The sequence below is a fragment of the Neopelma chrysocephalum genome, unplaced genomic scaffold, assembly GCF_003984885.1.
Source record: "Neopelma chrysocephalum unplaced genomic scaffold, ASM398488v2 Primary Assembly neopelma1_125, whole genome shotgun sequence".
Classification (NCBI taxonomy): domain Eukaryota; kingdom Metazoa; phylum Chordata; class Aves; order Passeriformes; family Pipridae; genus Neopelma; species Neopelma chrysocephalum.
The window spans coordinates 729,404-756,618 of NW_020897787.1; the positions used below are offsets into that span (position 1 = coordinate 729,404).

Here is a 27,215-nt window from a genome sequence, read left to right on the forward strand (position 1 = left end):
AGGCACCACCAGCTCAGAGGAGCTCAGTGAACAAACTGATGAGCAGTGACAGAGCTCAGGATTACTCTCAGTTCAACAGACACTGAGGGGATGACAGAACATTTTCCTGGGCTTCTGTTTACTCCTGCACGGAGACTCCGCAGCGGTGACTCACTGCTCCCGCTCTTCACGCAGGAGTGCCAGGCAGGGAATGCTGACTGTCAGCTCCCATCTATCTCCACAGCAGAGCACACAGCCAGCCAGACCCACAGACCTCCACACTCAACTGCAAGAGAGGGTTTGGGGCAAATCCCATCCACTTCTGTCTGACGGGCAGATGCATCCCATAACCACAGGGCATTCCCGTGCCACCAATACCTACAGGTGCTTCAAACACACTTGATCTTTTTCTCTTTGAGGTCTGTACAACGCAGGTGGGAGCCAAACCTTGGTCTACAAGGGAGCTGAAAACACCCCTGCAACGCACACATCTGACGCTAGAAAGAAATGACTGTTCTACAGAGACACAGTTGATTATTTTGCTCCTCAAAGACTGTAAGATGCAATGGGATCTGCTTTCTACTCCTCAGCTACTGAACTGCACACCAGCTTCTAGAATTCATTTACTGAAAAGCTCAGCATAAAAACAGCCCCATGATGTTTGGGGGCTGTCTGTGGTTAACCTGTGGGACGGCACAGTAGCCCCTAGCAGTGGGTACACACCTGTGATCAGCACCTCCACCACCAGCCACCTGTGGAAGAAAAAAAAAGGCTTGGTATTGGTAGTGAGTATCACCACGTACCAGCCATGGTTAGTATTTGCTCTGAAGCCTGCAAACCTGGGGGTGTCCTACAGAGGCCTTGCAGCACATGCACACTGCGGTGCCAGGGCAGAGCCTGGCAACCCAATGCTGCCAACGGGGCACTCCAGGGCAGTGCCAAGATCAGACACAGGTTTGAAAAGGCTCTGCCTTCTTTCTGATCAAAACCCACTGAAGTGATTTCTGAATTCAAAGAGCTGGAACTTGAGGATCGGTTTCCTGTAACTATAAGCGGTATTCAGGGAGCAGCAAGGCTCAACAGCTACAGATTCCAGCCTTTCTGAAATCATGGAGATGATCATGCTGAAACCTGGAAAATTTGGAAGGTGGAAAAAAGATGAGGCAATGAGACTTGTCTGTTTCGTGCTGATTAGCCACGGTCCTCCATCTCCTGAAAAGTCAAAGTCAACCTCTGGAACCCCAAGAGAAAAGGTTTTAAAACCTAAGGCGATGTAAGAAGCCTCCATCCCTCAGAGGGAGCAAATGTTACCAATACCTTTTCCAGAATGCTGGAGCAAAGGTTTCTCTCGAACCAACCAGAATGCTCCTTTTTAAAAAAGCATGTATTTTCGATATGAACTGTGGAAATATTCTCCTTTTGACCCTTTTATCTCTGGGGAACAGGAAGGTGCTTTATGCTCCAAGTTCCTCCCATGCTGCTTAGGCAACACATGAGTCTCAGGACATGAGCACAGGAATGGATGGCAGGTCTTGCATGGTAAATCCCACAGCAACGTCTGAAATTCCCACAGGGTTACAGATTCCCTGGAAGTCATACTGCTCTGTTTAAATACAAGATATCATGTCACCACAGCAGGTTAGGGTCTCTACTGCAACAAGCTGGCATTTCTAGGTCCAGTGAATAAACCTAGAGAAGTCTTTGTGAGATTTATACAAAGCACTGCCCTGGAAATAATCACCAGAAGAGATACCTAGAACAGATTCACTTCAAGCTTTTAAAGTGTTTCTTTGGAACTCTGTTCTCACCCTCACGAGAAAGGCAGGACAAGGGTCTACACTTCTCTTGTTGTTTAGTAAGGAAAATCCATTATTTCAGATCAGGAAGAAAGAAAAAAAAAACAAACAACCCCCCAGTTCAGTATATTCTGACAATCTGAAATCTTCACCTTCCTGGATTCAGCAGCATTCTATACACTGCTGTTTTAGAATAGGGAGTGTACCCTAGCCCAAACAGACCGTTTTCTTCACTGATATGCACAGAAGAAAGTAATAAAATACAGACACTGTTGCTGATTTATCTTCTTTGTTCCATAATTTGTATCCCACTCTCTCACAAAGGGCTGATTACACGGTTGTCAACACACACATGAAGAACGGGGAATGTGCTCCAGCAAAAAGAATAACTGTTGCCTGCTGTCTGAGCAAGAACTTATGGGAAGTGGGGAAGGATGAGAAGTTCAGCAGTTTCAGGCTGCAAATGTGCAGCTGACACCACACTTTGGGCGATGGATGCAGCTGCAGGCAGGTGCTTCTTTGTCAAAGGGAGGTGTGACAATTCTAGGGGACCAGAGGGTGGGTGGCTTCGAAATACAATCAAGTGGCTAGTGACTCAAACCACAACTTCTGGGGATGGCACACAACCATCATGCAGCACCTTTCCTATCTCCTTGGACAGAAAAAGAAAGGAAAGAAACAACAACAAACAAAACACACAAAAAATCATTATGATTTCCTTGTGCTTTAGGAAAATACTTCATACCTTCAACATGTCTCCTCACAGTCCATACAGCATTGGGGTTACCAGGCAGCTCTGAGACAGCCATTTCAGAAACCTAAGAGTAAACAGGAAGAAGGTTCTTTTGCAAACAGATGTTTAGACTTACTAGAGTAAGCAACCAAACCACCAGCAGTTTTTAAGCTTTCCCACAACTGGGCAGGAAAGCCAACAATTCCCAATTCTGACGCTCTCACCCCGTGCCAGATGTGCTACAGGGTAGAATTTATTCAGCAATGCTATGGCAGCACTAGAGCTCTGGATGACTGAGGTCACCCACCCCCAGCAGAGATCAGCAGCAGCTGGAACACACCAGGAATGTTCCAGCTCAATACACTCAAGGATTAAAAGAGACAAAATGCAGGTTGCCAGAGCTAACTAAACAAAAAGGCTTTGAGAATGTACGAATAAACAATGGAACTCTTATTTCTCCAAGAAGCAAGCCTACAGAAAGTTGCTCCCCAGACTACAGCAAAAGGAGAATCCCTTCATTTCAGCACCTTTATTTGAAGGATTTTCTCCCACTGTCCTCACCTCTCAGGCTGTTCTTGTAAAGTGCTGGAAGTCTTACCTCAAGTCCATGTCTTAAAACCCTCAGAGACGACCTGGGCCCCCGACCACAAGCCACATACAACTGGGGTGTGTCTTCATTGGCCAAATCTGCTATCTGTGTGGAGAAAAAGTGTCAAACAATATCTCAAACAATATCCACGGAAAGGAAAAATTAAACTAAACTAGATATGCCACACTGCTGCTTTAAAAATGTTTCTTTTACAAACACCAAAAACAGTGAAGATGCTACAGGGTGTGCCATCTGCTGCCCTGAAGTAACATCAAGTTTTAACCAAACTCTCTGCAAAGAACTGCTCTGATGGCCAACAGAGCAGCAGCACAGAACTGCTGGCTGACACCCCGTGTTCAGATACATATTTATCTCCACAGGCATCAAAAGCTGCCAGGCCAGGTGCCAGTCTTCGGCAGCTGTCTGAGAACTTGGCTTTTCTACAAGTCTTTACTACAGAGCAGTATTTCTGGAACCCCAGGATAACACAGCTTTGGTGACTCCACTCACTTATGTCCATGGCAAACGGGAGCTTGCCGACGGCAGCATACCTGACAACACAGAATAGGAGACAAACTGTCCAACTCATCCACCAGCACCAGGTTCTTGAGAGGCCGTGGCTGAAAAAAGAAGGTATCTCCTTCCTCGAGGGGCATGGCAGAGGAAAACTCTGGCTCCTCATCATCGTCCCCCAGGTGAGCGATCTGGTACAGGTAACTGGAGACAGGAAGCAAGAACAACACCATGTTCAGTGCAAAGCTCATGTAGCCTTCTCCAAGTAAGGTTTAGCCAGATATTCAGGCAGTGGGAAGGAAAGAAATCCAACCTTACATTACACAGCTATTAAAATTTGGCTCTAAGGATTGTCTTCTTGGTGACAAGACATTTAAAGGGAATCAGAGGCCCGCAAAAAAACCCCCCCAAATCCCACCAACAAAAAAACCACCCCCACAACCTCCCTGCTTCAGGTCTTTCTCATTTGTAGCTGCTGCTGGCAAGGTATCCCAGAGTTTCAGTGTTTTCTGTTTGCCCTTTCAGATATTCTTAAGTTAAAGCCAAAGCACCAACTGACAGCTGAGGCCAAAAGCAAGGCCAATGGCTAAGACTGCAACTCCACAGTCACCTATTTTATTAGAATACTTTCACCTTACTATTTTTAACCATATTCCCTATTCCAATTTATAAGCCTAAATAGCATAACAACCCAGTTAAATTTCAGAGGAAAAAAAAAACCAAAAAACCCAAGAAAGATAAACTGAGTTACTTCCTGGTTTTAATAAAGCTCAAATATGGCCTCCTCAATTCAGATCCAGTCCAGCAAACTGGCTGGGGCTCCCTCAGGTGGCTGACTGCAGATGCAGTCAGGAAAAAAAAAAGAGTTTAAATCTCTATTCCTGTGAATCCTCCACTTAGACACTGTTAAACCATCCCCAAAGATGGGCATAAGCCTTCAGAGTATTCTAGAATCCCAAACGTAAATTGAGGAAGCCCTCAAGTGTATATTTATTATGGAAATCTATCTATTAAGGAAAGGAACACAGTTACTGATAAGAAACCCTTTCTGAGTGGGCCATAGCACACAAAAATTCAAAATTAACAAAACTAATTGAAAGGAAAATTCATCTGGATACGTGATGAACCCCAGATGAAGAGCAAGTGCTCAATTCTTTCAAAGCTTACTGCAATAGCAAGTCATCTTTTATTCTCTGCACTACATCATCTAATACTCTGTTCAAACAACAACAAAATTCCCCCATTCAGTCACAGTCTAATCCAACTGTTCTTCTCAAGTTGTGTGAACAAAGCACTAATTTAGCCATTAAATCAGAGGTGGTGTCTTTCTAAGTACAGTAAGCCCAAGGGTGAGTCTGCAGGCCTAGACAGAACCAGTTTGTTTGGGGAAAAACACTGATGTCAAACAGTTTACTCACTGGTTTCCAAATTCAGATGCCACGAAGAGAAACCCCGTTTTCAGCACACACATGGCAGCAGCCACAGGAACAGTGTCAAAGTACTTCAGTCGAATCTCTGTTACCTGGGAGCAGATGAAGACATGGCTGTGCTAACAAAGTACCACATGTGTGATACAATAAAAAAAATCTGCCTAACTATCCTCTTCAAAGAAAGAAAGCAAGAGTGGGCCAGGTTTAACCACATCAGTAGCTTAGGGCAGCAGGATATAAATCACAAAATCCAACAGACTATTTTGCACACAAAAGCCAGGCTGCCTGTTTTATTCCAGGACTTTCTGGCTTTTGTAACACTGAGTCAGTTTAGAAAATAAAAGCTGCAAAACCAGAAAGCTGCCTAGAAGATAAGAAATTTGCTTCACTGAATACCAGCCATTCTCCAACATGTAAAAAAATAACTGTATTGAGCAAATTTCTACATTTGACATGTTCTCAAAAAGCTCTTGGTGAAATATCCAAGAACAATCTTCAGCCACCTAAAGATCACAGAATATCCCGAGTTGGAAGGGACCCATAATCACCGAGTCCAACTCCTGGCTCTGTACAGGACAACCACAAAAACCACACCATGTGCCTCAGTGTTGTCCAAACGCTCCCTGAACTCTGGCAGGCTTGGTGCCTGCTACACAATCATCCCTTATACCAATTCTGACACGTTTAGATGAAGGAGGTACTAACATTCAACATTTATTCAAGAAAACCCAACTGATTCGCTGCAGCAGAGATCTTTCCACAGCAGAATACTAAGACAAGCAGCAGAAAGTCACTTCAAGCTTCCTATTTCAACTCATGGACCAGCTGTACCAAGATGGTTACTTCACTTTGCAAAAATATTGATTGCACCCTGTAAATATTCAATTAAGAGATTAGAGTGCACCTACTGCAATCAAGAGAAAGTAAGTTCCCCAGAATTAGTTTCTTGAATACTCCCCAGCAGGTTCATGGACCACACTTCACATCTTTTAAAGAAAGGACCACTGTCAGAACATCTAAAATATGCCCAAGTGACTGCAGTATAATCCTCACAGGATTTTGCAAACCTTGTGCAGTGTCTCTGTATGACTAATACCCACAGCTGTGACTAGTGTTACTTGTATTACAGACCACGTAAAATATGTGACATTACAAAACTAAACCCACAATATTAAATATTTATCACTTTAGAGAATCAAAATAATTGACTAAGGACTCCTCTCAATGAATGCTTTTGCCACCCTTCACGTGATGCTTACCATGTCTTCATCAGTCTCCAGAGTAATTTTGAAGATGTCTCCCTGCTCTGTCTGGGCCAGGAAGAAGAACATGGACTTGGTCTTATGTGTAGCAGAGCAGACAAAAATCATCCCTCTCTCTGGGTCATCCAAGTCATTCTGTCAAGAAAGAGAGTGGAGGTCACTGGAGGAATTACCCAGCAAGTGTAGATGTGATTGCACTGAGTGAAGGATTCCCATTTCACAGGTCCTTTAAGAGCTGACAGTTGGCAAGGAGGCTTTTAACACAAAGCACCCACAGTCACCCTCAGTACCTCTATGCCTCAGAAGGAAACACATTTTTGGTGTGCCTAAAGCATCACCCCTCGTGTCTTTTTTTGCTCTCCTCTCCAGACAACTCTCTCACATATCAAAGCCAAACACAGAGGAAAGGGCTGCAGCCCACACACAGCTGGTTTTGAGCACCCTGGCAGGTGTTCAAAGCACTGCCACAGCATGTAATTCCCAATACCAAAGGGAAGAAGAAGCAGCCTTAGATGCAACAGAGCAGCTGCTGAATTCACCTGCGTCTACAACAGCCCCTGTGACTCACCATCTCCAGTAACCCCACCCTGCACTGACAGTGCTGCCTGATCAGAGTGTTTGCTGTATCTCCAGGGTACATCTCAGAGAAGAGACATGAACTGAGCTCATCACTTCAGGCTGTGCCTGCCTCTGTCCCCACTCCCAGATAACATGCAGCCAGGGAAATATATGATAAGCCAACACACTTTTAACTCCTTTTTTATTACTTTGAAACCTTCCTGATGCCCTTAACCTCGAAAGGCAAATACCAAGCGTTCATATTCTTAAAAAATCCTCACCCGCCTCCTGGGAATTGGGCATCTGATATCAGGCTGGTCACCGAAGTTTTTGTAAGTAATGTAGTTTTCAGAACAGATCAGCACCCCACTAGGGCCATCAGAACCACCAGGAACTGAAAAACAAAAACAGTATATCAGGAGAAGAGCCCTTATCATGGATCTGACTTACTGCCTGCAGAATATTTCTTTTGGTTTTCTTCAAAGCAATGTAGTTACCAGTGTTCTCTATCACCCTACACATCTAAGTCTGCTCTTATTGAAAAGGAAGACAAAAGACTGAGTACAGCTGCTTGTGCCAGCATGAGAACAGGTCAGATGGAACCAGGATGCAGCTTCAGAGAAATGGCTTAAGTTCTATCCTTTCTGCCTTATTCTTGTCTAGAAAGCCATGACAAGACCAAAATACCACACTAGCAACTTGTCAGTTAGACACAAGCCTTGGGTTACTGGCATGTTTGCTTGCTGTCAGAAAAATCTATCAGATGGTTTTCTGAGATATCTTTTATTTTTAGAGTATGGTTTTAAAAATGCTTCTATTGAGATTCCGGCCTAACAAAAGATATCAAAACAGCAGTAGTGGTCAGATCCAGCCTGATATTTGGTGTCTGACAGCTGCATACAGGAGATGAAACCGGGCAAGCATACAAGGATGCTCTCCCAGCTCAATGTCTTCTGTGCTTGAAGAGGAACCTGCAGCACCTTCCCAGGCTGAAGGTGTGAGGTTGGCTTTGCATCCAAGCCCTACAAATGGGCTTTTACTGCATGGATTCACCTACTGCCTCTAGTTGATGGAATCCCATGCAAGAGAGTACAACAGCACCTATGCACTACCTAAACAGAGATGCTTTTGCATTGCTACCATTCCACGTGTGAACCAACACGTATTACCTGACAACAAGGTCAATTATTTTATATCAATGGCTCAGACTACCATCAAAACAATTCCTAAGATGTAAGGTATATTGATTCTGTTTTCCTGAGGAATGGGAACCGAGCAGATCCAAGAGAAAATGACTTTGTGGGCAGTACCTGTTATGAGGAAGTTGCCGTGCTCCTCCAGGGGCTCGCTGTACTTCCGAACGACATGGTTCAAACCCAAGTCCAGTTCATAAAATGTCAATGTCTGTTGTGTGTTGGCTGCAGCTTCTCCTGTTGGATCGTTGTCTGCTTCCTAAAAGAGAAAACACGGAGGTGTCTTTCAAGAAAAGTATGAAAAGGAGGAGCAAAGCTGACGTGTGGGTAAACAGTTTTGAGTAACAATAGAACGAAGGCCAAAAGAGGACTTGGTGGAAGATGCACAGAAAAAGTTCAGAAAAAGAAAACAGGCACATTTGCAGCTGAATAGCAAGAACAGTAAGAATTATCGAGACAGAAGAGTCTTGCCCATTCTGACTGAAGGCAAAACAAAAAACCAGTAAGCTGTCCCAAGCAGCAAAAGCAGCCATTGTTCCCCACAGACAGATGAAGAACAGAACAGGGAACAACAAAGCTCAAAAGACAGGAAAGAGAAATCAAATTCTTCTCACCTCATAATCCATCTCCAGACATGCAAACATGGGGTTTTCAAACCCCACATCAACTCCCACCACGTGGTAGACCAAGGTATTGGCCTTGTGGGCTTCCAGCGGGGAGGAAATGGTGAGACGAGCAGCAGCATCTCTGTTCAAGATGTACACCAGCTTCTGCTTCTCAATGGCACCTGCAAGGAAGGACAACAGCACCTGAAGGCCATCACCTGATGATCAAATCTGACTCGACAGGAGAATGTCAGCACTAATTCAGCTGAAGTTGACCACTGGTGTTTATCTCTCTGCCACCAACCAACCTCCAATGTCTCCTTTTACATCTTCCAGGCTGCAAGCATGAATGACAACTCCAGCCCTTTAAATCCAAGGACTGACCCTTTGAGATACATTCGCAAAGCCCAATATTCCATCTACAATGGCTATGGGCAGATCTACTCGCTCCTTCAGCACACACAGACTGCAGGGAAGCAAAAACAAATGGAAAGAAGCAGCCAGATGTTCCACTCTTCAAAGCTATTTGGCAAGAGAACTTTTCCTCAGAAATGCTGTAACTAAGAAAATGCATTCCTTCCTGGCACACAGCACCCCCAACATAAACACCACTCATATATCAACAGGAATGGCACAGCTGTGACTGTGCTACCTTCTCACACAGGACAACCAGACTTGTTAGAAAGTAAACTATTATTTATTGCTATTAGCAATATTAAGAGGCATTGGTAAACTAGCATCATTCCATCTCAGTGTGCAAGTACCCAGAGCTGCACAAAGCTGCCATCAGCAAACTGAGAGAGTTCCCTGTCAAGTCCCTAAAACACCTTGTGCTACATCTTACCAAAAAAATAAAAACAAAACAACTTTCCCCAAGTGTCCTTCTACCCATGAAGCCTGATCAGAAATGCACCTGGCTGTCTTCAGGATACAGCTCAGAGAAGAGACATGAACTCAGAACATCATTTCAGGCCATGGGAGCTGACTGACCATGCTGCAATCCCACCTTCTCTCCCACACTTCAGGGCTCTGTGCAGGGCCAACCATGCTGGACTTTTTCCAACTTGTTTTGGCCCAGTGTCAGAATTCACTTGTGCAGCTCCATCAGCACTGAGGAGCTACTGTGTATGCCCTGCACTCTCCTTGACACATCTCACAGCCCAACAAACTGCCCGAGAAACACTTCCAATTACACCTGGCAGACAACTTACTCCGAAATAAATATCCACAAGACAAGAGGAAAGAAAAAACAAGGGGAACACAAGCTGACAGAGTGACTTACTGATCATGACAGCGCGGCCCTTCGGGTCCACAGCCAAGTACTGGCCTGGCACGATCCTGCGACACCCGCTCTTGCCAAAGGTCTCCTGGTGGATCTTCTCAAACACGTTCTTGGAGGGTTGGTACTCCAGGATGACGATGCGCCCCGAGTCGCTGCCCACCACAATGTAGTCCTTGGTGCCACCCGTCAGCCTGAAGGCCATGAGGGACCGGATGACCCCGAACACCTCCACGGTCAGCAGGGTGTGAACCTTCCCCGTGTTGGGGTCGGGGCGGAGCAACTCCAGGATCTTGCCCCGGGAAACGACGATTTCTTGTTGCTTGGTTCCTGAAGGACCCAAAAACACAAGGACAGGTCAGCAACAACAGAGCAGAAGGCGCAGCTTCGGGAAGCATTTCAAAGGGAAAGGGAAAACTTCATGGCTTCCAAATGCCAGAGTTTTAGGATTACGATGGAAGAATTCAAAACAACTTATTCACTGCATCAGGTACCACCATTGTTTGAACATCTTTTAACAGACCAGAAAATTAGACAAAATACTATGTTAAATCTATAGATAAATCAAATTCATAGATAATCAAGCCAAACTTCTCTTGATCTTTCCACAAGTTACCACAGCTCAGGTAACACTTGAGAGCAAACAACAACTTAGCATCAGAAAAACCACACTGTACTGAAGCAGCCCAGCTTCAGCACCAAACCAAATAAACCCCACGTGTTTCCCTGAACTACCCAAAAGAGCTCAAGCCAAAAGGCATGAGAGGAGGAGAAAATTACCTGAGAAATTGCCATGGATGGCAAAGCTGATGCCAGTGGCACGCTGCAGCGTCAGGTTGTACAGAAACATGTTGGCAACGGGTTTGCTTCAGCTACTGCAGCTTCACTGAGCCTGCAACAGGGAGAACAAAAATATAAACTCTGCTAAACCAAAGGCTTTCACACAGCACAGAGAGAACCGCTGCCCTCGTACAGCTGCACGTACGCTTTACATCAGGAGCACGACTGCCACAGTCATTAGGTGTTTATTAGTGCTGCGAGGCAAAAGGCTCTCCCAGAGTGCCTAGGCTGCCAAGCGGCAGATGAGCTCCTTATTGACGCGCGACCGATCAGGACTCCCAGTAATTACCGCTAATTACTCGTGGCTTTAGGTGCCCTGAAACTGAACACAATTAGGGAATCCCTCCGAGGCTGCCCCGCGCCGTCACACCTCCGTGACCCCGCCGCACCTCCCCGTTTCACCGAACACGAGCCCACCCCCCGCAGCCGCTCGGGGCCGATCCCTCCCGGCGGGACGAAGGCGGGAAGAAGCCCCGGCAACCCCAGCATCAAGGGGCCGCCGCAGGTGGCCCTGAACCTCCCTGTGGCCCCGGGAGGGCGTGGGGCCAGCACGGGCCCGCTCCCCGCGGCCGCTCATCCCCCGGGACCAGCCCCTGGTCAGTACCCGGCCCGGCCTGGCTGCCCGCCCCCCCCATCCTCTGGCCCAGGCCCCGGGGGGCCCGCGGCGCTCCCCCCGTCAAACCCGCGGCCCATCCCGCGTCTGGCGGCCGCGGTGCGGCGGGCGGGCGGCCGGGGCGGCGCTCACCGTGCGTGCGGCAGCGGATGGCGGCGGATGCTGCTCCGGCCTAGGCGGGCGCGCCCCGGGCCGCCTCCGCCATCAGCGCCGCGTCTGCGCGCTGCCCTCCCGCGCCTTCCCCGCGGGGCTTTCCGCGCTCCCGGCGCGCGCGCCCCACATCCTGTCCGTGGAGGAGGGAGAGGCTGCCCGTGGCGGCGCCTGAATGATTTACGGTGCGATGGCAGCCGATCCCCGTACCAACATCCCCTACAAAAAAACCAAACCTCAGCCGCCTTGAGGCGCAGAACAAACACCAGGGGAGCGTCACCCCCAGCGCTGCCGGGCGGAGCCGTGCGGCTGCCAGCGCTCAGGCACCGCTGAGGTCAGCCCCGGGGGGGCCTGGCTGCGGTGCCGGCCGCGTCACTGAGTCCCAAGATGGCGGCGGCCACGGCGCCGGGCGCGAAGGCGCCGCGGGGGGAGAGCGGCGGCCCCGCCGCCTCCGCGCTCTCCATGGAACGCATCCAGTCGCTGACCGAGCTGGCGGACCTGGAGGCCGCCTACAGCCGGCTGTGTGAAGAGGAGGTGTGTGAGGCGGCAATCGGCGGGGGCTCCGCGGAGGTGTTCGCTGCTGCAGCCCGCTCCGTCCCGTCGCCACGGTGACAGGGAGAGCGAGTGGCTCCCTTAGTTGTCACGGCTCTCTTAGTTGTCTGGATCCTTTCCAGAGGTGTTTAACACGCACTCGGCCGTCCCCGGGGCCCGGTGGGCGGACGGTGTCGCCTCCGCGGGTCTGGTGTCCCTGGATCGCGAGCAGCCTGGAGATTCCGGGGCCTCGTGCATTGAAAACTCGGCCAGGGGAGGAGTTTATGGGTTATCTGGCTTAAAAGTTGTGTGATGAGGTTCCCATAACCGATGTTTTAAATGGCAAAAATATAAAGATTTACGGGATTAAAATAAGAGATCAGGAAGGATTTATTTGTCACATGAATTCTGGGAAGCACTAATGCCTTGCTAACTCCGCATCCTTGACTTGGACATAGGGTCTGTGATAAATTGCTGACCTGGGCAGAGCGGAAGTCACACAAGGATTTCTTTGTCCTTTTTCTTCCAGAAAGTTGTGCAGGAAGAGCTGGATGCCCTTCTGGAGCAGCAAAGCACTATAGGGAACAAGATGGTTGCTCTTCAGCGCATGGGGTTAGTGCTCCCCACTCTCTCCCCTTCCTTCTCCTCACTGCACGACCTGAACATTCCTTTCAGTGTTGTAGGGGAACATTCTCAGGAAACATCAGGCTTTAAATCAGTTTGTGGCAGGGAACAGCAGCTGAATCCTCATCCCCAGGGCCCCGGTCTTCTCGGTAGCACTGACAGAGGGGACTGCTGTGCTCTCACACAGACTGACCCGTTTTGGTGTAGGCTGGGTGGGTTTTGAAAGTCTCACCTCAGAGGTTGCCAGGTTTCAGCATCAATGCTTGGATCAGATGTCTTGTGTCAGGTGATGAAGTATTACTGCCTCTTTGTGGTGAGCTTGTGCAGGCAGTTTGGAAAGTCATCCATGTGGAAAGTCATCCTCAGTGGCCTCGTGCCTGGTAGAAGCTCAGAGCACAATTTTACAGCCTTCATCTTTCCCTTCAGAGGCGGCGAGTGCCATAAAGCCCCAGTGGCTCATCCATGCCCTGTCTGGTAGCAAGACACAGTCAGTCTGTGCAGCCCCTTCCAGAGCAATCAGTCTGTTCCATTCTGCTGCTTTGCCCCTGGGGGAAAGGCGTGGAATGGGAGGGAGTGTTGTGCCAGGAGCAGTGGGGTCTGGAGGAATAACCGTCCCGCTGTCGCACACCGTCCGACTGCTCAGTGCCTGCACCTCACGTTCAGTTCCCTTGTGTTCCCAGCCCTAACCTGCAGCTGATCGAGGGGGATGCCCAGCAGTTGGCAGGAATGATCACCTTCACCTGTAACCTGGCTGAGAATGTCAGCAGCAAAGTCCGACAGCTCGACCTTGCCAAGGTAACTGGGTGGAGGGGATTTGGGACTGGGCACCACCAAACCCTGTTCTGTGTGCTCACAGCACAACAGAGATGTGCTCTTTTCTCTACTGGGCAGGAAACTGCTTTGTTCTTTATTTTAGCAGGATCTTTCCGGGCTCCTGGATATTTTATGGTGTAAGAGTAAATATCATAGAATCCCAGAATGGTTTGGGTTGGAAGGGACCTTAAAGCCCGTCATGTTCCAACCACCCCTGCCATGGCAGCAACACCTTTCACTAGACCAGGTTGCTCAGAGCCCCATCCAACCTGGCCTGGAACACTTCCAGGGATGCTGCCCAGCATCCCCTTCTGTCCATGCAGCTCCTGGTTCAATATCCTGGGTAAGGTGAGGGTGGCCTTCACTGACACCCTTGTCAAGCACTGAGGATGGTGGAGATGGTCATTGTCACCCAACCTGGTCAGAATCTGGGCTGTTCTCATCCAGAGACAGGCTGAGAGGTGTCGATCCCAGCACTCAGCACTGCTGCACAAATCAAATCAGTCAACCTGTGGTTGTCTCTCTGGTCTCTGCCTGTTATAGCGTAGCTGAGCTCAGCCTCAGTTTTGACAAATGCTGTTCCTCTTGCAGAGCTGTTGATTTTATGACTTTTAAAGTAGTGTGGGGTTTCTGCTTACATAGTTGTTTATTGTGTAGAGAAGTATTGCTTCAATCTCTTCCTTTTTTCCCCCCACACTGTCTTCTCCTCACACTTCCCTCTCCCTGCTCCGTCCTGCTGCAGGAAGCTTTACTGGGTGCCTTTCTTGCAGAACCGCCTCTACCAGGCCATTCAGAGAGCTGATGACATCCTTGACCTGAAGTTCTGCATGGATGGAGTTCAAACAGCCCTGAGGAATGAAGACTATGAACAAGCAGCAGCTCATATCCATCGCTATCTGTCTCTGGACAAGTCAGTGATTGAGCTCAGTCGTCAGGGCAAGGAAGGTGAGCTCTGCTCGTGTGGAGAAGCTGATAAGTCACCCTTCCAGTAGCACACAACTAGAGAGTGCATCATTTCCCATGGCAGAGAGCCTCAGCCCAATAGACAAAGCAGAAGATCTAGTTCTGGCCAAAGTTCTTTGTATGTTATAGACTGACTTTGAGGTGAAGTGTTATTAAGCTGGAATTAACATTAATTGAAAGAGGAGTTCCTGGCACCCAGCTTTAATAGTATTTCAGGTGCTAACTAAGCAAAGGACAAAATGTTCAGGTCAGAAGAAGTGAGGGAGAAGGCTCTGTCAGGGAGAACTGTTGCAGTGTTACTTTGGGCTACCAAGCAGAGCAACTGGAAGTCAAGGAGTAATTTGCCAGATCCTTAGAAGAAACATCCTGGCGGATGTGTTCTCATCTTCCATGGAAAACCACAACATTAGCTGTGTGTACATCACACACCTACCTGTCTTTCTTTGCCTATAGAGAAATTCCAGTGTGTCTTCTGCCTTCTCAACCTAGGGCTGCACAGTGTTGGTCTCTCTCCTGGGGAAAAAAGTAGCCCTTGACGCAGCACTGACATTGTGCTGTCGCTTTTCCCTTTCTTTTCTGTCCTTTTGTCCAGGAGGCATAATTGATGCCAACCTGAAGCTCCTGCAGGAGGCAGAGCAGCGCCTGAGGACAATTGTCACAGAGAAATTCGACACAGCCATGAAGCAGGGAGACCTGCCCCAGGTGGAAAGGTTCTTCAAGATCTTTCCCCTGCTGGGCTTACACGAAGAGGGGCTGAGCAAGTTCTCCGAGTACCTCTGCAAGCAGGTAACAGGCTCTGTGAAACTACTGTGGCCTCTCTGGTCACCCAGGGGAAAGCAAAACTCAGTCTCTGTCAATGGATGTTGTGGAAAGAGGTTTTGGCTGGGGTTTATTAATCTTAGAAACCAGCACTGGCCTCAGTTCATCTCTCTCCCTGCAGTTTGTGTCCTGGGACGGGCTTTCTGGTGTCTGAGTACAGATCCTGGAGGCTGTCCAGCTTCTCCTTCTGTGTCTTGCTCTCTGCACTTGCTTAAAGCTCATACAATGAGCCTGGAAAGAGAAGAACAAGTTTCTGTCTTTCCTCGATCCTCGAGTTTTCCACAAAAGAGGAAAGGATCCCTGTTCAAAGGAGGAACAGCAGCCATAGCTCTTGCAATGGGGAGGCCAGCGAAAGCTCTATAGGACAAGGACAGGGGACCACCCTGTGGGATGAAGAACACCTTTGGATGTTCAGCTGACTGGTCCTGTTGTCATGCAGGTGGCCAACAAAGCAGAAGAGAACCTGCAGCTGGTGATGGGGACAGACATGAGTGACCGTCGAGCTGCTGTCATCTTTGCAGACACCCTGACACTCCTCTTTGAAGGTAATCTTCCTTCCCTCTTTCCTGATGGATTAAAAATAGTCCCTGATGAGATTGTCCATGAATTTAAATGTTTTTAATTTTGGCTCACAAAATGCCTCGTTCCCCGTTGAGCTACAGAAGTGTCACACTCAAGGGATAAGGACACCACCAACAGAATTTATTCCAGCCAGGAGAGGGCATCACAATAAGCAAGTTTTCCTAACTACAGCTTGTGCAGGCACGAAGTGGATTTGCAAAGGATTTGTTGGGTTCCTCCAGGAATCAGACTCTTCCCGTTCTCTGCATCCTCAAAATGTATGGGTATTCCCTGCAGGTTTCTTCAGATTCCCAGCTCTCCAGACAAACAAATCAGATCCCTTAAGGCTGAGCAGCTGTTGGTGCCTCCAGGCCTGGCTCTTCAAGAAGCAGCATGGGAGCTTGAAAGCAGGGAGAGAAGGGAATATGAATGCTCTGTGGGAATGTAGCCAGAGACAGTAATTGGGATTCTGTGACGATTAACCATCTTCTCTATGAAGTCTGCTCTGATTCCACGCTGCACCACTGCCAAGTCACTCTCCCAGCCTGGCACCCTTAGAGCTTTCTTGGCAGTAGCATTAAAAGAGGGGGAGTGTTGCTAAGTCTTGGAGTAGAGAGTTTGTGAGAAGAAAGCAATATTGTAGAGAGACCTCCTTGGAGATGATCTTTTCCTCCAGGGAGTTCTTGCCTTTACTAATGCTTGCTCTCTGTGTGCCCAAGAGCCATCCCTAGGCTGATCTTTCCCAGCACTGCTCTCCTGTAACTTAGGGGGTGCTGAGAGCTCACACTGCATTTGGGTGGCAGTCGTGCCCCTGTCAGGTTTAGCCTGTGTGGTTTGTACCTTGTTTTCTGGGAGGGCAGCTGGCACACATGGCATAGCAGGAGCTCTCTTTAGGGAGAGAGAGATGGCTTCTATTCCAGGAGACTTGCACTGCAGTGATTGCAGTAAACAGTGAAGAGGATGGTCCGGTCTGTGGACCTGTGTAGCTCTGCTGTGCTCTGGGAACTCCTGGTAGAGTCTCTTTTGCTTCCCCTCTCCCCACAGGAATTGCTCGCATTGTGGAGACCCATCAGCCCATCGTGGAGACCTACTATGGGCCAGGGAGGCTCTACACCCTCATCAAGCACCTGCAAGTGGAATGTGACCGGCAAGTGGAGAAGGTGGTGGACAAGTTCATGAAGGAGAGGGACTATCACAGGCAGGTAAGAGCAGCGTGACACTGCCTGGTGCAGCCAACTGCAGCCTCTATCCAGCTCCGTGGGGCTCCCACTGTCACAGAGGCAGCAAAGTTTGACTTTGTGTATTAAAAAAACCCTTGCTTTACTCCATATTTATGATGATGGTTAAAGGGGTTCAGCCTGTAGCTGTTCCTTCTGCTGCAGAGAAAGACTCATTGGGAGTGTGGTAAATGCAGCCTGGGCACAGAGATTCTTTGCTGTGCAGGTCTGTAGGGTGCTTTCAGCACACCTTCCCCCTCTGTCTTGTTCCTGCTGTAACTGCCTCATGGTCACGTACCTTGGTGCCTCTGCTGGAGTGCCCTCCCACTGTCCTCCCTGGCAGGACGAGCTCTTCCTTGGAGGAGGAGGTGAACTGATGCAGTTCCCTTCTCTGGCAGTGCTTCCTGCAAAGCATTCCTATCACCCCCAGTGAGTAAGCACTTCCTTGGGCTACAGCACGAAAAGCAGCTGGTAACTCCAAGTCATCAGCAAAGACTGATGACTCTCCCTTATTTTTTTGTGATTGCAGTTCCAGCAAGTCCAGAATAGCATGATGAGAAGTTCTTCTGCAGAGAAGATTGAACCAAGGTACAAAGAAGAAGTCTTGATGCGCTCTAACCTTTCACTCTTGAGCTGTTATTAACACTACTTAGCATTTAGATAACTCCTGGTCTTCCAGAGGTTTTGTGGCTACTAACACATAAAATCCAATTGTTAGGTGCCCTTCTCTGCCCTTTCATAAAGGCAGCTTCTGTCTTGGGGCTTTATTTTGCTTAGTCATTACTTTTAAGCCTGAGCACTGCTGGAGGGCTGGCAGTATCACTGCACATGAAGGACTGAGACTTTGGTTGCCTGTTCCCACTGCTCTTTGATGGCCAGAGTACAGTCCCTGAAACCCACAAAATGGAGCAGCTCCCTGGGCAGATAATTTGTGACAGAATCAGGAATAAATCTGGGTCTTATTTAATCTGTACTGCTGCTGCAGCAGCTCTGAAACATCAGTTTCTTGCTGATGAACCACAGTGCTTTCAATTTCCCTACTTTTCTTATCTTAAATATTTACATAACCCTTAAGGAAGGCCATTTGAAAGTGCATCCAGGCCTTCTGGCACTGCCTGACTTATAAACATGCCTTGAAAGAAGACAGGTTCCTCAAGCAAGATCTTTCTGTGGACCTGCATAACTAATTGTTTCAGCAGTAATATAAAGATGTACTCACTGTTTGCTCTGAGTAACCAGGCATCCTGGGTTTTCTGACCTTTTGCCTTTTCATCTCTAAAATAAAGATAATGTTTCCTTGTCCCACAGTTGGGTTGTGAGGCTTTGAGCAGGATTTGTAAAATTCTTTTGTGCACACTGATGAAAAAGCTGCTGATGTGACAGTCTTTCTTTTTTTTCATGGTCATGTCTGATGTGACCACAGGATTCTGCACACTGCCACGTGCTTTTTTGGTCTCACATTTCCTGAGCTGTTGAGCTTAATCAGATTCTTCATCATTTTCAGAGAAACACATGGATCTGTGCACAAAAGCACTCATGAGGAGATGGCAGGGACCAAGCATTTCTAACACTGGCCACTTGGGGCTCACAGAATTATAGCAAAACTGAGGTAGGAAAGGACTGAGGAAGGTCTCTAGTCCAACCTCCCACTCAAAGCAGGGCTCATTTTGAAGTTGTAGCAGGTTGCTTAGAATCTTGCAGTCCTTACCACTGTGATTTTAATGTGGATGTCCTCACAGCTATTAGGAAAAAAGAGGGGGAGTGTTGCTAACTCTTGGAGCAAAGAAGAAAGCAGTATTGTAGAGATCCCTCCTTGGAAATGATTTTTTTGAGGACATTTTGATTGTATGTGTGTTCTTTGCACAATTATTCTGCTGAACTCTGCCACTCAAGGGCACAGATGGAAAGGGGCAGTGTTGATCTTGCAGAAAGAGAACAGAAAACACACTACCTAACTGAATTAAATTAGTGCCTCTCCTTTTGTAGTCTTGCTACCTCCATTCTTGCTCTGTTCCTTCCAGGGAGCTTGACCCCATTTTAACAGAAGTCACCCTGATGAACGCCCGCAGTGAGCTCTACTTGAGGTTCATCAAGAGACGAATAGTAGCTGATTTTGAGGTGGGAGATGCCATGGCCTCAGAGGAGGTAAAGCAAGGTAACACCTTGAAACACCAGGACTTGCAGACTCTCTGTTCATTGGAGCCAGAAGTGGGAGATATCTCTGAGGCAGTGGCAGAGCAGAGTGACACAGGATCTGCAAAGATGCTTTGGGAGCATGCTGTGGAAGAGGACTGTGCAGCCTGGCCTCCCCAAACCTGTTTTCAGCACTGGTTGTTCCCTCTAACGGAGAAACCAGCACTAGGAATGACTGTAGAGTATAACAAACAAGGTCCCCAAAGAGAGGGAGGGACATTTGGTCACTGCAGGCACAAATCCTAAAGGTGGAGGCCACAGGGAAAACAGGCTCGGGGTTTTGGTACTCTGTGGAGCTCTGGAAATCACTTTTATCACCTGCAAAATTCAGCTCAGCAATTTCAGCTCCACAGTTGAGGCCTGTGATTTCTTCCAGGTTGGGCTTGGCAGGTGTGTGTCCCTTGGGTGCCCCTCAGAGAGGTAGCAAGGGGACTTGGTGGAACTGCTTTCTGCCATTTGGTCCCTGCTGATGGTTCTCTCTTCTGTAGAGCATCAAAAATATCTGGACAAGCTCCTCAACAACTGCCTGCTGAGCTGCACCATGCAAGAGCTCATTGGCTACTACATCACCATGGAGGAATACTTCATGAGGGAGACTGTCAACAAGGTAGGGCTCTGACTGTGCTGAGAAACTCTCAGATGGTTCTCTGTGTGTGCTCCCCAGTCCTCTGCTGAGCATCCCAGAGGGATGCGAGTCCATGGCAGGTCTGCAGTTGTTGGGAAGGCCTTTTGTTTTCCCTTGGCCTTGAGAAGCAAGCGGTTGGTTCTGAACTTTGGGTCCAGACATACCCGTGGGTATCTTCCTGAGATAGATCTTCCAAGGCTGTGGGCTCCTGAAAACTAGGCTGAGTGCCAGCCCACACAGGGTACAGTTGCACTCAGGGTGAAGGGGGCTGACAAAGTTTGGTCTCACAGCACTGCTCTGAGAGGGCACCATCACTCAGTGAGCTCGGGGCTCTGAGACAGCTTTCCTTGCAGGCTGTTGCCATGGACAGCTACGAGAAGGGCCAGCTCACCTCCAGCATGGTGGATGACGTGTTTTATATAGTGAAGAAGTGCATTGGGCGTGCTCTGTCCAGCTCCAGCATAGACTGTCTCTGTGCCATGATCAACCACTCCACCACTGAGCTGGAGTCTGACTTCAGGTAATGCAAATACACCAGGTTTGTTGTAACGTGCCTGCACCTCACATTCTTCAAACAGTGTTTGCTGTCAGGTGGTCTTCCTTGTGTTCTTCGCCTTTGAACCTCTGATTTGTCATGCTTGCAGGAAGCAGTGGCTGGTGGGCTGTGGGAAGCTGGAGCTGGGCATCTTTTCTCACAGTAGTGGTGATCACCTGTAGGACAAACAGGAAAAGGAATCTCATGGCCCAAAATCCATAGGAGACCAAGTCACCACATAGCACTGGGGTGCTACTCTGCTTGATGGTACATGACCACCCCTAGTTGTTCCCTGGGTTCCTTAGTGACTCGAACTTTGGGTGAGCCTGCAGAAATTGTCCTGCTGTTTCTCATCCCAACATGGGAGTGGGGAACTGACTGAAGACAGCGAGCATCTGCAGGCAGGCTATTTGGGTGGTTATGTTTTTCTTTCAGCCTTTAGATGCTGTCAGGAGATATTTGCCAGCCCTCTTTTGTCCCTGCGAAGTTCCACTTACCTTGTCCAGGTCCCAGCTCAGGCAGGACGCCGTCCCCTGTCACAGAGCACAGTTCTGTTGTCACCTGCTCTAAGCCCTGGTATGTTCTGCTTGCCCATAGGGAGGTTCTGTACAACAAGCTGAAGCAGGGCTTTCCAGCCACGACCTTCCAGGACTTCCAGAGGGGGGTGACCAGTGCTGTGAACATCATGCACAGCAGCCTCCAGCAGGGCAAGTTCGACACCAAAGGCATTGAAAGCACCGACGAGGCCAAGCAGTCCTTTCTGGTGGGTTTGGTGGCTGTTCTGGTGTGGAAGGAGTTGGGGTGGGGGCAAAGGCAATGGGGAGCTCTTGGGAACAGCATTGGTGTGACTATGGTGTCCAGAGAATCCAAAAACCTGTTCAGGTGTGGTGGGTGGCCTGACTTTGGATGTTGGTAGATGCTTCTACCTCACCTCATGTTTGTAGGGCTTCCACACCAAGTCTGTGCAAGTGTGATCCCATGAGTGTGTCTGCAGTGATGCTTCCTTCTGGGCTGGGGAAGAGTCTGAGCTCTTTAGAGGTGTCCATCAATCCTGTTCTTCACAGGCTTTGCACAAAGGTGGTGGGGGAGCATCTCATCCACACCTTCCTCCAGATAAAAAAGTTTCCTGGCCCAAGCTCAGGGCTCCTGCATTTTCACTTAGCATGTTGGAGAGTTTCCATTAGAGCAGGGTTGTTTGCTCTGCTGGGCCTGCAAGATCCTCCTGTTGCCTTCTAACAGCAGTACTGCAGCTCCCTGTGTGCTTGAGCAGGCCAGAACATGGCAGGGAGCATTAGAGACCCCTCAGAGAGCATCTGAAGGGCCATCACTCCTGTCTTCTGCAGCACAACACACCATTCCCCATGGTGGGATGCTGTACAGGCCTTGCCTTGTGGAAAAGACCTCACTGGGAGAACATCTCTGGCTCTGCCCTCTCAAGGTTTGAGCAGACCTGTGGGCAGGGACTGAGAGATCTGGAGAGGGACTGGCTCACCTTGACTCATCTCCCTCTCTGTAAGTTGCTGTGAACAGCCAGCACTGAAGAGGTTCCTTGGAACTTTCAGTGTACGAAGAGAGAAGGCAACAAAGGGAGCAGGAGGGACTGAACTCTTCCATTTCATTGAATTCTTGGTTACAGGTGTCTGCATTTCTTGAAGCAAAGGGCTTAGAATGTCAGTTCTCCCACTGAATTTCCTCATTCATCTCTCACCTTGCCTCATTTCCCTGTCTGCACAAAGCCCAGCCTTATACTGACGTTTAGTTCAGCTTCAGCAGGTAGAGAACAGTCTGTTCAGGAGAGAACAGACACTCATCTGGCAGGAGGGCTGCTGATTCCTGCATAGTTACCTGTGCTTTCCTGCCTCCCCTCCTGCTCCAGACACAGCGTATAAACCATTGCCCTCAGCCACTCTGGCTCTGTTCTTCGTGACACTTACATTATGCTGAGGGTACACCATGGCTTCCACCAGTCACCCACTAGTCAGGCTTCACTGCAGCATCATGGACAGAATGATGAGAAAAAGGCATAAACTGTATCAAAACTCTGTGCTAGCTGCAGGTTCTGCAGCTTGGCTTCATGCAGCTCGGTGAATCTGCAGTGCTCAGATCTCACAGTAGCAACTCTGTCCCTTAAATATTTACATTTCAGCCTGTACTGTTGGCAGGGCATGGAGTAAACATATGGATTTGAGGCTGAGGTGCTGAGAAGTTCCAATGAATTCTACTTGGGTTTGTTTTGATTTTTTCCCCAGGTGACCTTAAACAACGTGGAAGTCTGCAGTGAAAACATCATGACCCTAAAGAAGACGTTGGAGGTGCGGTCTGTGTTCTTCGCTGGTTTTTTCCTAAATCAAATTTGTAATATCCTCCCTGGGGGGGGTCAGGTAAAGCATCTGGACTTTGATATGCCCAAATTCCTGAGGTCTTTGCCCTCCAGCCTTAGGAAAGCAATACTGAGCTGGCAGAGCAACTTCCAGCTGATGGCAGCAGCCGGAAATACCATTTCCTCCAGCCTGACCAACCTGGTGCAGGAATAAAATGCACATCATGGAGAGGCTGTGGTTCTCTGGTGCTGGGCTAGACAGCCCCTGGCTGCCTTTCTTGCTCTCCCTCTCTCTCCCCAGCTGGAGCCAGCTGCCTGTGCCTTTGCAGGGGCAGGAGCTGTCCTAGCCCACGGGCTGGTGGGCAGCCAGAGCTGGGAAACACGAGGGGATAGAAGCTGTCCAGGTTATTAATTTGCAACTTGCTCACGGATCTCTCCCCTGCAGAGTGATTGCAGCAAACTGCTCAGCCAAGGCTTCGGGGGTGAGCAGGCACAGGCCAAGATTGAGAGCTGCCTGTCGGACATGGCTGCTGTCTCCAACAAATTCCGTGACCTGCTGCAGGTGAGTGCCTGGAGGAGTTGCTGCTGGCCCCCAACACTGGCTGCTGGTGTCTTCAGGGAGAACTCAAGCAGCTTGAGAGTCAGGTCAGCCCAGGACCTGACCCCAGGAGTGCTGGGTAGGGGTGCAGTCAGCTTTGAGGCGTGGGAGCAGCCCCAGCCCGTTTGCACAGCTGCACCAGCTGGCGACTGCAGAAAAGCACTGGGAGCAGCTGCAGAGCCAGAAGGAATGTTGCTCCATTTGTCTTCACTCAGCACGGAGCTGTAGTTGGTTCAGCACTTTCAGGAGAAGAAATATTAATAGCATTTCCATCTCCTCCATTCTCCCTCGTGGCACAGCACATTGTCAAGTTGTCCACAGCCTCAGTAAGTAACGCTGAAGACAGGCAGTTGGTAGAAAAGAGCTGCTCTTTTCTCAGGTTTCTCCTCCTTTCCCAAATAGAAATACTCCTCGGCATGGAGTCTGGCTAAATCCAGTCTGCTGTGGCATCCTGGGGCCTCTTGTCCTAAAATTTCACAGTGGTCTCTGGCAGGGAGAGACACAGGAAGACCTAGTACCTCCTGTGGAAAGAAACCAAGCAAAAAGAGAGTATTTTCAGCCAGGTTTGCCTTTGTACTTCACAGAGAGGCCAGGCTATTTTTCATTTGGCTTTGCAGTTCAGGGCAGCCAGATGTTTTCAGACCAGCATTGCCAGAAAACCCTCTTAGTGCCCGTGGTCTGTATTGAAACCAAAGAGCTCGTCAGTAGAGAGTAAAACTCTCCAAACTGGCTCTAGTGCAGTGTTAAAACTGGCTGCAAAGCAATCAAGAGGCTGAGCAGCAAGTTCCTGCACTGTATGAATCACACACACATTGAATTTGCCTCGGAAAAGGACAATTGCCAGCAGGGCCTGCTCAGAAATGCCAGTTTCAGTGAAAAACTTCCATCAAATGCCAGGCAGTATCAGTAACTGCATAGTTTCATGCTGGGTGAGCTTACTGAGCCAAAGGGGGGTGTCTGACAGGAGAGGCCTTTGAGAGCTCTCGAGCATCACAACGGACAGAGCAGCCTTTGCTGACAACCCGCTGCTCAGGGGAGATGGCATGTTGCTGGGATTATGATTAATGCAGGGAACTCACTGTGGGTACAGCTTTTATCCTCCTTTTAGCTTCTCCTACTGAGCTAAGCTGCACTGGAGGTGGGAGGCATCAGCTGAGTGCAATCACATTGACCTGGCTGGTGCTGAGTGGAAAAGCTGGAGTTTTGTGGCCTTTCCTGTGTGCCTCACTCCTGCCAGGAATCCTCTGTAGCCGAACAGGATGGGCTGGGGGAAGCACGAGCCCTTCAGACCAGGCTGCAAATCAGCACAAAAGCAGCTTCTGGGCCAACATCCTTCCTCTCCTTCTTGTGGTGTCCTCAGAGCCTGCCAGCACCGGAAAAGTGTGGGATTTGGGACTTCTGGGTTCAGATTCCTGTGCAAGTCTGTGGGTCGGTTTCCCCAGCTTGCAGTGAGGATGGAAGCATCAACACATCCTGGCTGTAAAGGTTTTGTGCCTCACTGTCCTCTCCTCTTGCTGTCCCCCTCAGGAAGGTCTCAATGAGCTGAACAGCACAGCCATCAAGCCCCAGGTGAAGCCCTGGATCAACCTGTTCCTCTCTGTCTCCCACAACATCGAGGAGGTAAGGCTCAGTGTTCTCTGCTTCCAGCTGCACCTGGGCGCTCTCCATCCTCTGCTCAGCAGCACAGTCAGAGCAATGCATTCATTCTCCTCAGTTACCTGCTGTTTCCTTGGCACAGAGCAACAGTAAAATACCCAGATCTTGCTCTGCAGCTGAGCCTGGAAAGGGACATTTGGCTAGAGAGGAGCTTGAGAAAACGGAAAGGGTGCAGTGCTGCTCCAGGAGGAGCAACCCTTCCTGTCCTCTGGGCTGTTGGCTGCAGTTCACTCCAGGCCACATAAACAACCCTTTGCATTTCACTGTCAGGAGGAGTTCAGCGACTACGAGGCCAACGACCCCTGGGTGCAGCAGTTCATCGTCAATCTGGAACAGCAGATGACAGAGTTCAAGGTGAGAGAGGAAGGGAGGGAGATGGCAGCCTGCCAGGTTTTAGCCAGACCTCCATGTGGCATCTTCTCCCAGCTCCTTCCCTGCTCAGGGCAATGGCAGGCAGAGATGTCCTCCAGTGCCTTGCAGGGCTTTTAGGGGTCCAATCACCCCCTTCTCCTGCAATTCTCAAAGCCTGCTTCCAGTCCCCACGTACCTGGATCACTTCTGTGGTGCTCTCCACTTGACAAGCCTGCAAGTGATGGGTTGTTATTTGAAAGCTCTCCTAGGCTTGGGGTTTGGGGAACTCTGCTCAGTTTTTCTTGACAACAGTGACACAGGTTTCTGCTTCCAGGCTGGACTGTCTCCAGTGATTTACGATACCCTCACTGGTCTTACGACCAGTCTCATTGCCATTGAACTGGAGAAAGTGCTGCTCAAATCCACTTTTAGCAGGGTAAGCAAAACACCCCTCTACCCTGTAGTCTGGTTTGACTCCAAACCCTTAGTAAAGGGATGGGGCAGGTCAGAGGCAAATGTTACCCTCAAAAAAGCTCTGCAACCACCAGTGGCCAACTCAGGGACATCCTGTATTACCACCCACAGGGAGAAAGTGTGTTATGTGATAGTCCTGAGAAAAGCTGGCACCAATAAGGGGGGGTGGCTTTAATGGTGGGTCTAAACATAAGCCATTTTAAGCTGCATTAAATGGTCTAACTGGAACCCTCCTGCTCAGAGACCTCCCCCTGCTACCCTGTGACTTTTACTTGTGTCTTTGGCACAACCCCTGGGCCTGCTTGGAGAGGTAACAGAGCTCCCTCGTGCCCGCAGCTCGGCGGTCTGCAGTTTGACAAGGAGCTGAGGTCTCTCATAGCCTATCTCACCACAGTCACCACCTGGACCATCCGCGACAAGTTCGCCCGCCTTTCCCAGATGGCCACCATCCTCAACCTGGAAAGGGTGAGCTGCACTTGGCCTGCTTTTACTGGGGGATTGTGGGAGCCCCAGCTGGACCCCACGTGGCTTTACTGAGCTCATCCAGGTGTCGTCACACCTCCAGGGTGCGGTGAAGCTGGAGGAGTTGCCCCGTGCCTGATGGGTGCTCGCCCGCGGGGTTAGTGGCGGGAAATCCCATGACTGTAGCCAGAGTTTGAACTCACCTGTGCGGGCGGCCTGTGCTGAGTCGTCTCCTACAGGTCCCTTCTTTTTCCAGGTGACGGAGATCCTGGATTACTGGGGCCCGAACTCGGGCCCGCTGACCTGGCGCCTGACGCCGGCTGAGGTGCGGCAGGTCCTGGCTCTGCGCATCGACTTCCGCAGCGAGGACATCAAGCGCCTGCGCCTGTAGTCGGTCGGTGCTTGTGCCAGCACCACGCTCGAGGGAACGGCAGGAAAGCTGCAGCCCTGGGGCCTGCCCGGGCCCTGCCCCAGCTGGCTGCTACACGAGGTGTAGGTGGGGTGATGTCTGCCCTTCCACTCACATTCCTTGGGCCCAGCAAGAAGAGCTGCCACCCTTCTGTGGGAGCAGGAACAAGGCAGCAGAGGAATCTTGAGAAAGAGTGTGAGGCTCTTTCTCAGAACACAGGCTAGTGCCGGCTCCTGACTCCCTGCGCTCTGCTCCCTGTGGGAGGCCACAGGGCAGGACACTTGGGGGCTGCTGTGGCTCAAAGATGGGTCTGCAGAGCTCTGCCCGTGCAGCTGCTGCAGTCGTGTGCCCTCTGTGCCCCAGCTACTGGAGTCACAAACCCTGAGCCCTGGTTCTCTCCTGGTGGTGGTACGGACTGTTCTGCTGAAGGGAAAAGGAGTGATTTCCTTGGGAAGGTACTTGAAAAATCACTAGGAAGCCTCTGTGGGAAGCAGGGCTGTGTCCCTGCTGGCTCGCTGTGCCCT

The 27,215-nt window shown here is 49.6% G+C and overlaps 2 protein-coding genes, 1 long non-coding RNA gene and 1 other non-coding gene across 4 annotated transcripts in view; 1 reads left to right on the top strand and 3 right to left on the bottom strand.

Annotated features, from left to right (window-relative positions):
* Positions 1-11,622, bottom strand: part of SF3B3 (splicing factor 3b subunit 3) — a 29,049-nt gene extending 17,427 nt beyond the window's left edge. Inside the window, exons 1-11 of the mRNA XM_027698365.1 lie at positions 11,523-11,622; positions 10,718-10,829; positions 9,941-10,267; positions 8,668-8,840; positions 8,171-8,312; positions 7,142-7,254; positions 6,300-6,437; positions 5,029-5,132; positions 3,649-3,814; positions 3,107-3,202; positions 2,521-2,593 (exon numbers count right to left, since the gene is read on the bottom strand). Coding sequence (XP_027554166.1) covers positions 2,521-2,593; positions 3,107-3,202; positions 3,649-3,814; positions 5,029-5,132; positions 6,300-6,437; positions 7,142-7,254; positions 8,171-8,312; positions 8,668-8,840; positions 9,941-10,267; positions 10,718-10,787 — 1,402 coding nt within the window. The 5' untranslated portion in view covers positions 10,788-10,829; positions 11,523-11,622. The remainder of the gene's footprint in view (positions 1-2,520; positions 2,594-3,106; positions 3,203-3,648; positions 3,815-5,028; positions 5,133-6,299; positions 6,438-7,141; positions 7,255-8,170; positions 8,313-8,667; positions 8,841-9,940; positions 10,268-10,717; positions 10,830-11,522) is intronic.
* LOC113974854 lies at positions 6,904-6,983 on the bottom strand. The gene has a single exon (XR_003536661.1). It is a non-coding gene; the product is annotated as a small nucleolar RNA SNORD111 (small nucleolar RNA).
* Positions 11,623-11,927: 305 nt separating the features above from the next.
* COG4 (component of oligomeric golgi complex 4) lies at positions 11,928-26,826 on the top strand. The gene is made up of 19 exons (XM_027698366.1): positions 11,928-12,074; positions 12,601-12,683; positions 13,376-13,490; positions 14,279-14,453; positions 15,064-15,257; positions 15,730-15,835; positions 16,896-17,053; positions 17,598-17,656; positions 19,090-19,223; positions 19,750-19,868; positions 20,240-20,406; positions 21,019-21,184; positions 22,671-22,733; positions 23,187-23,303; positions 24,867-24,959; positions 25,266-25,349; positions 25,681-25,782; positions 26,157-26,285; positions 26,539-26,826. The coding sequence occupies exons 1-19, from the start codon at positions 11,928-11,930 to the stop codon at positions 26,671-26,673; spliced, it is 2,346 nt and encodes a 781-aa protein (XP_027554167.1). The 3' UTR covers positions 26,674-26,826.
* Positions 15,834-19,094, bottom strand: LOC113974848. Its single transcript, XR_003536658.1, has 3 exons — positions 18,288-19,094; positions 17,367-17,634; positions 15,834-16,251 (listed from the first exon to the last, which is right to left on the bottom strand). It is a non-coding gene; the product is annotated as an uncharacterized LOC113974848 (long non-coding RNA).
* Positions 26,827-27,215: the final 389 nt, after the last annotated feature.

Bases quoted from the DNA above. Each gene is read 5' to 3' on its own strand.
- COG4 (XM_027698366.1), top strand. From the start codon at position 11,928: ATGGCGGCGGCCACGGCGCCGGGCGCGAAGGCGCCGCGGGGGGAGAGC. The intron at 12,075-12,600 runs GTGTGTGAGGCG...TTTTTCTTCCAG, and splicing joins GCCGGCTGTGTGAAGAGGAG to AAAGTTGTGCAGGAAGAGCT. The intron at 19,869-20,239 runs GTAGGGCTCTGA...CTTTCCTTGCAG, and splicing joins TGAGGGAGACTGTCAACAAG to GCTGTTGCCATGGACAGCTA.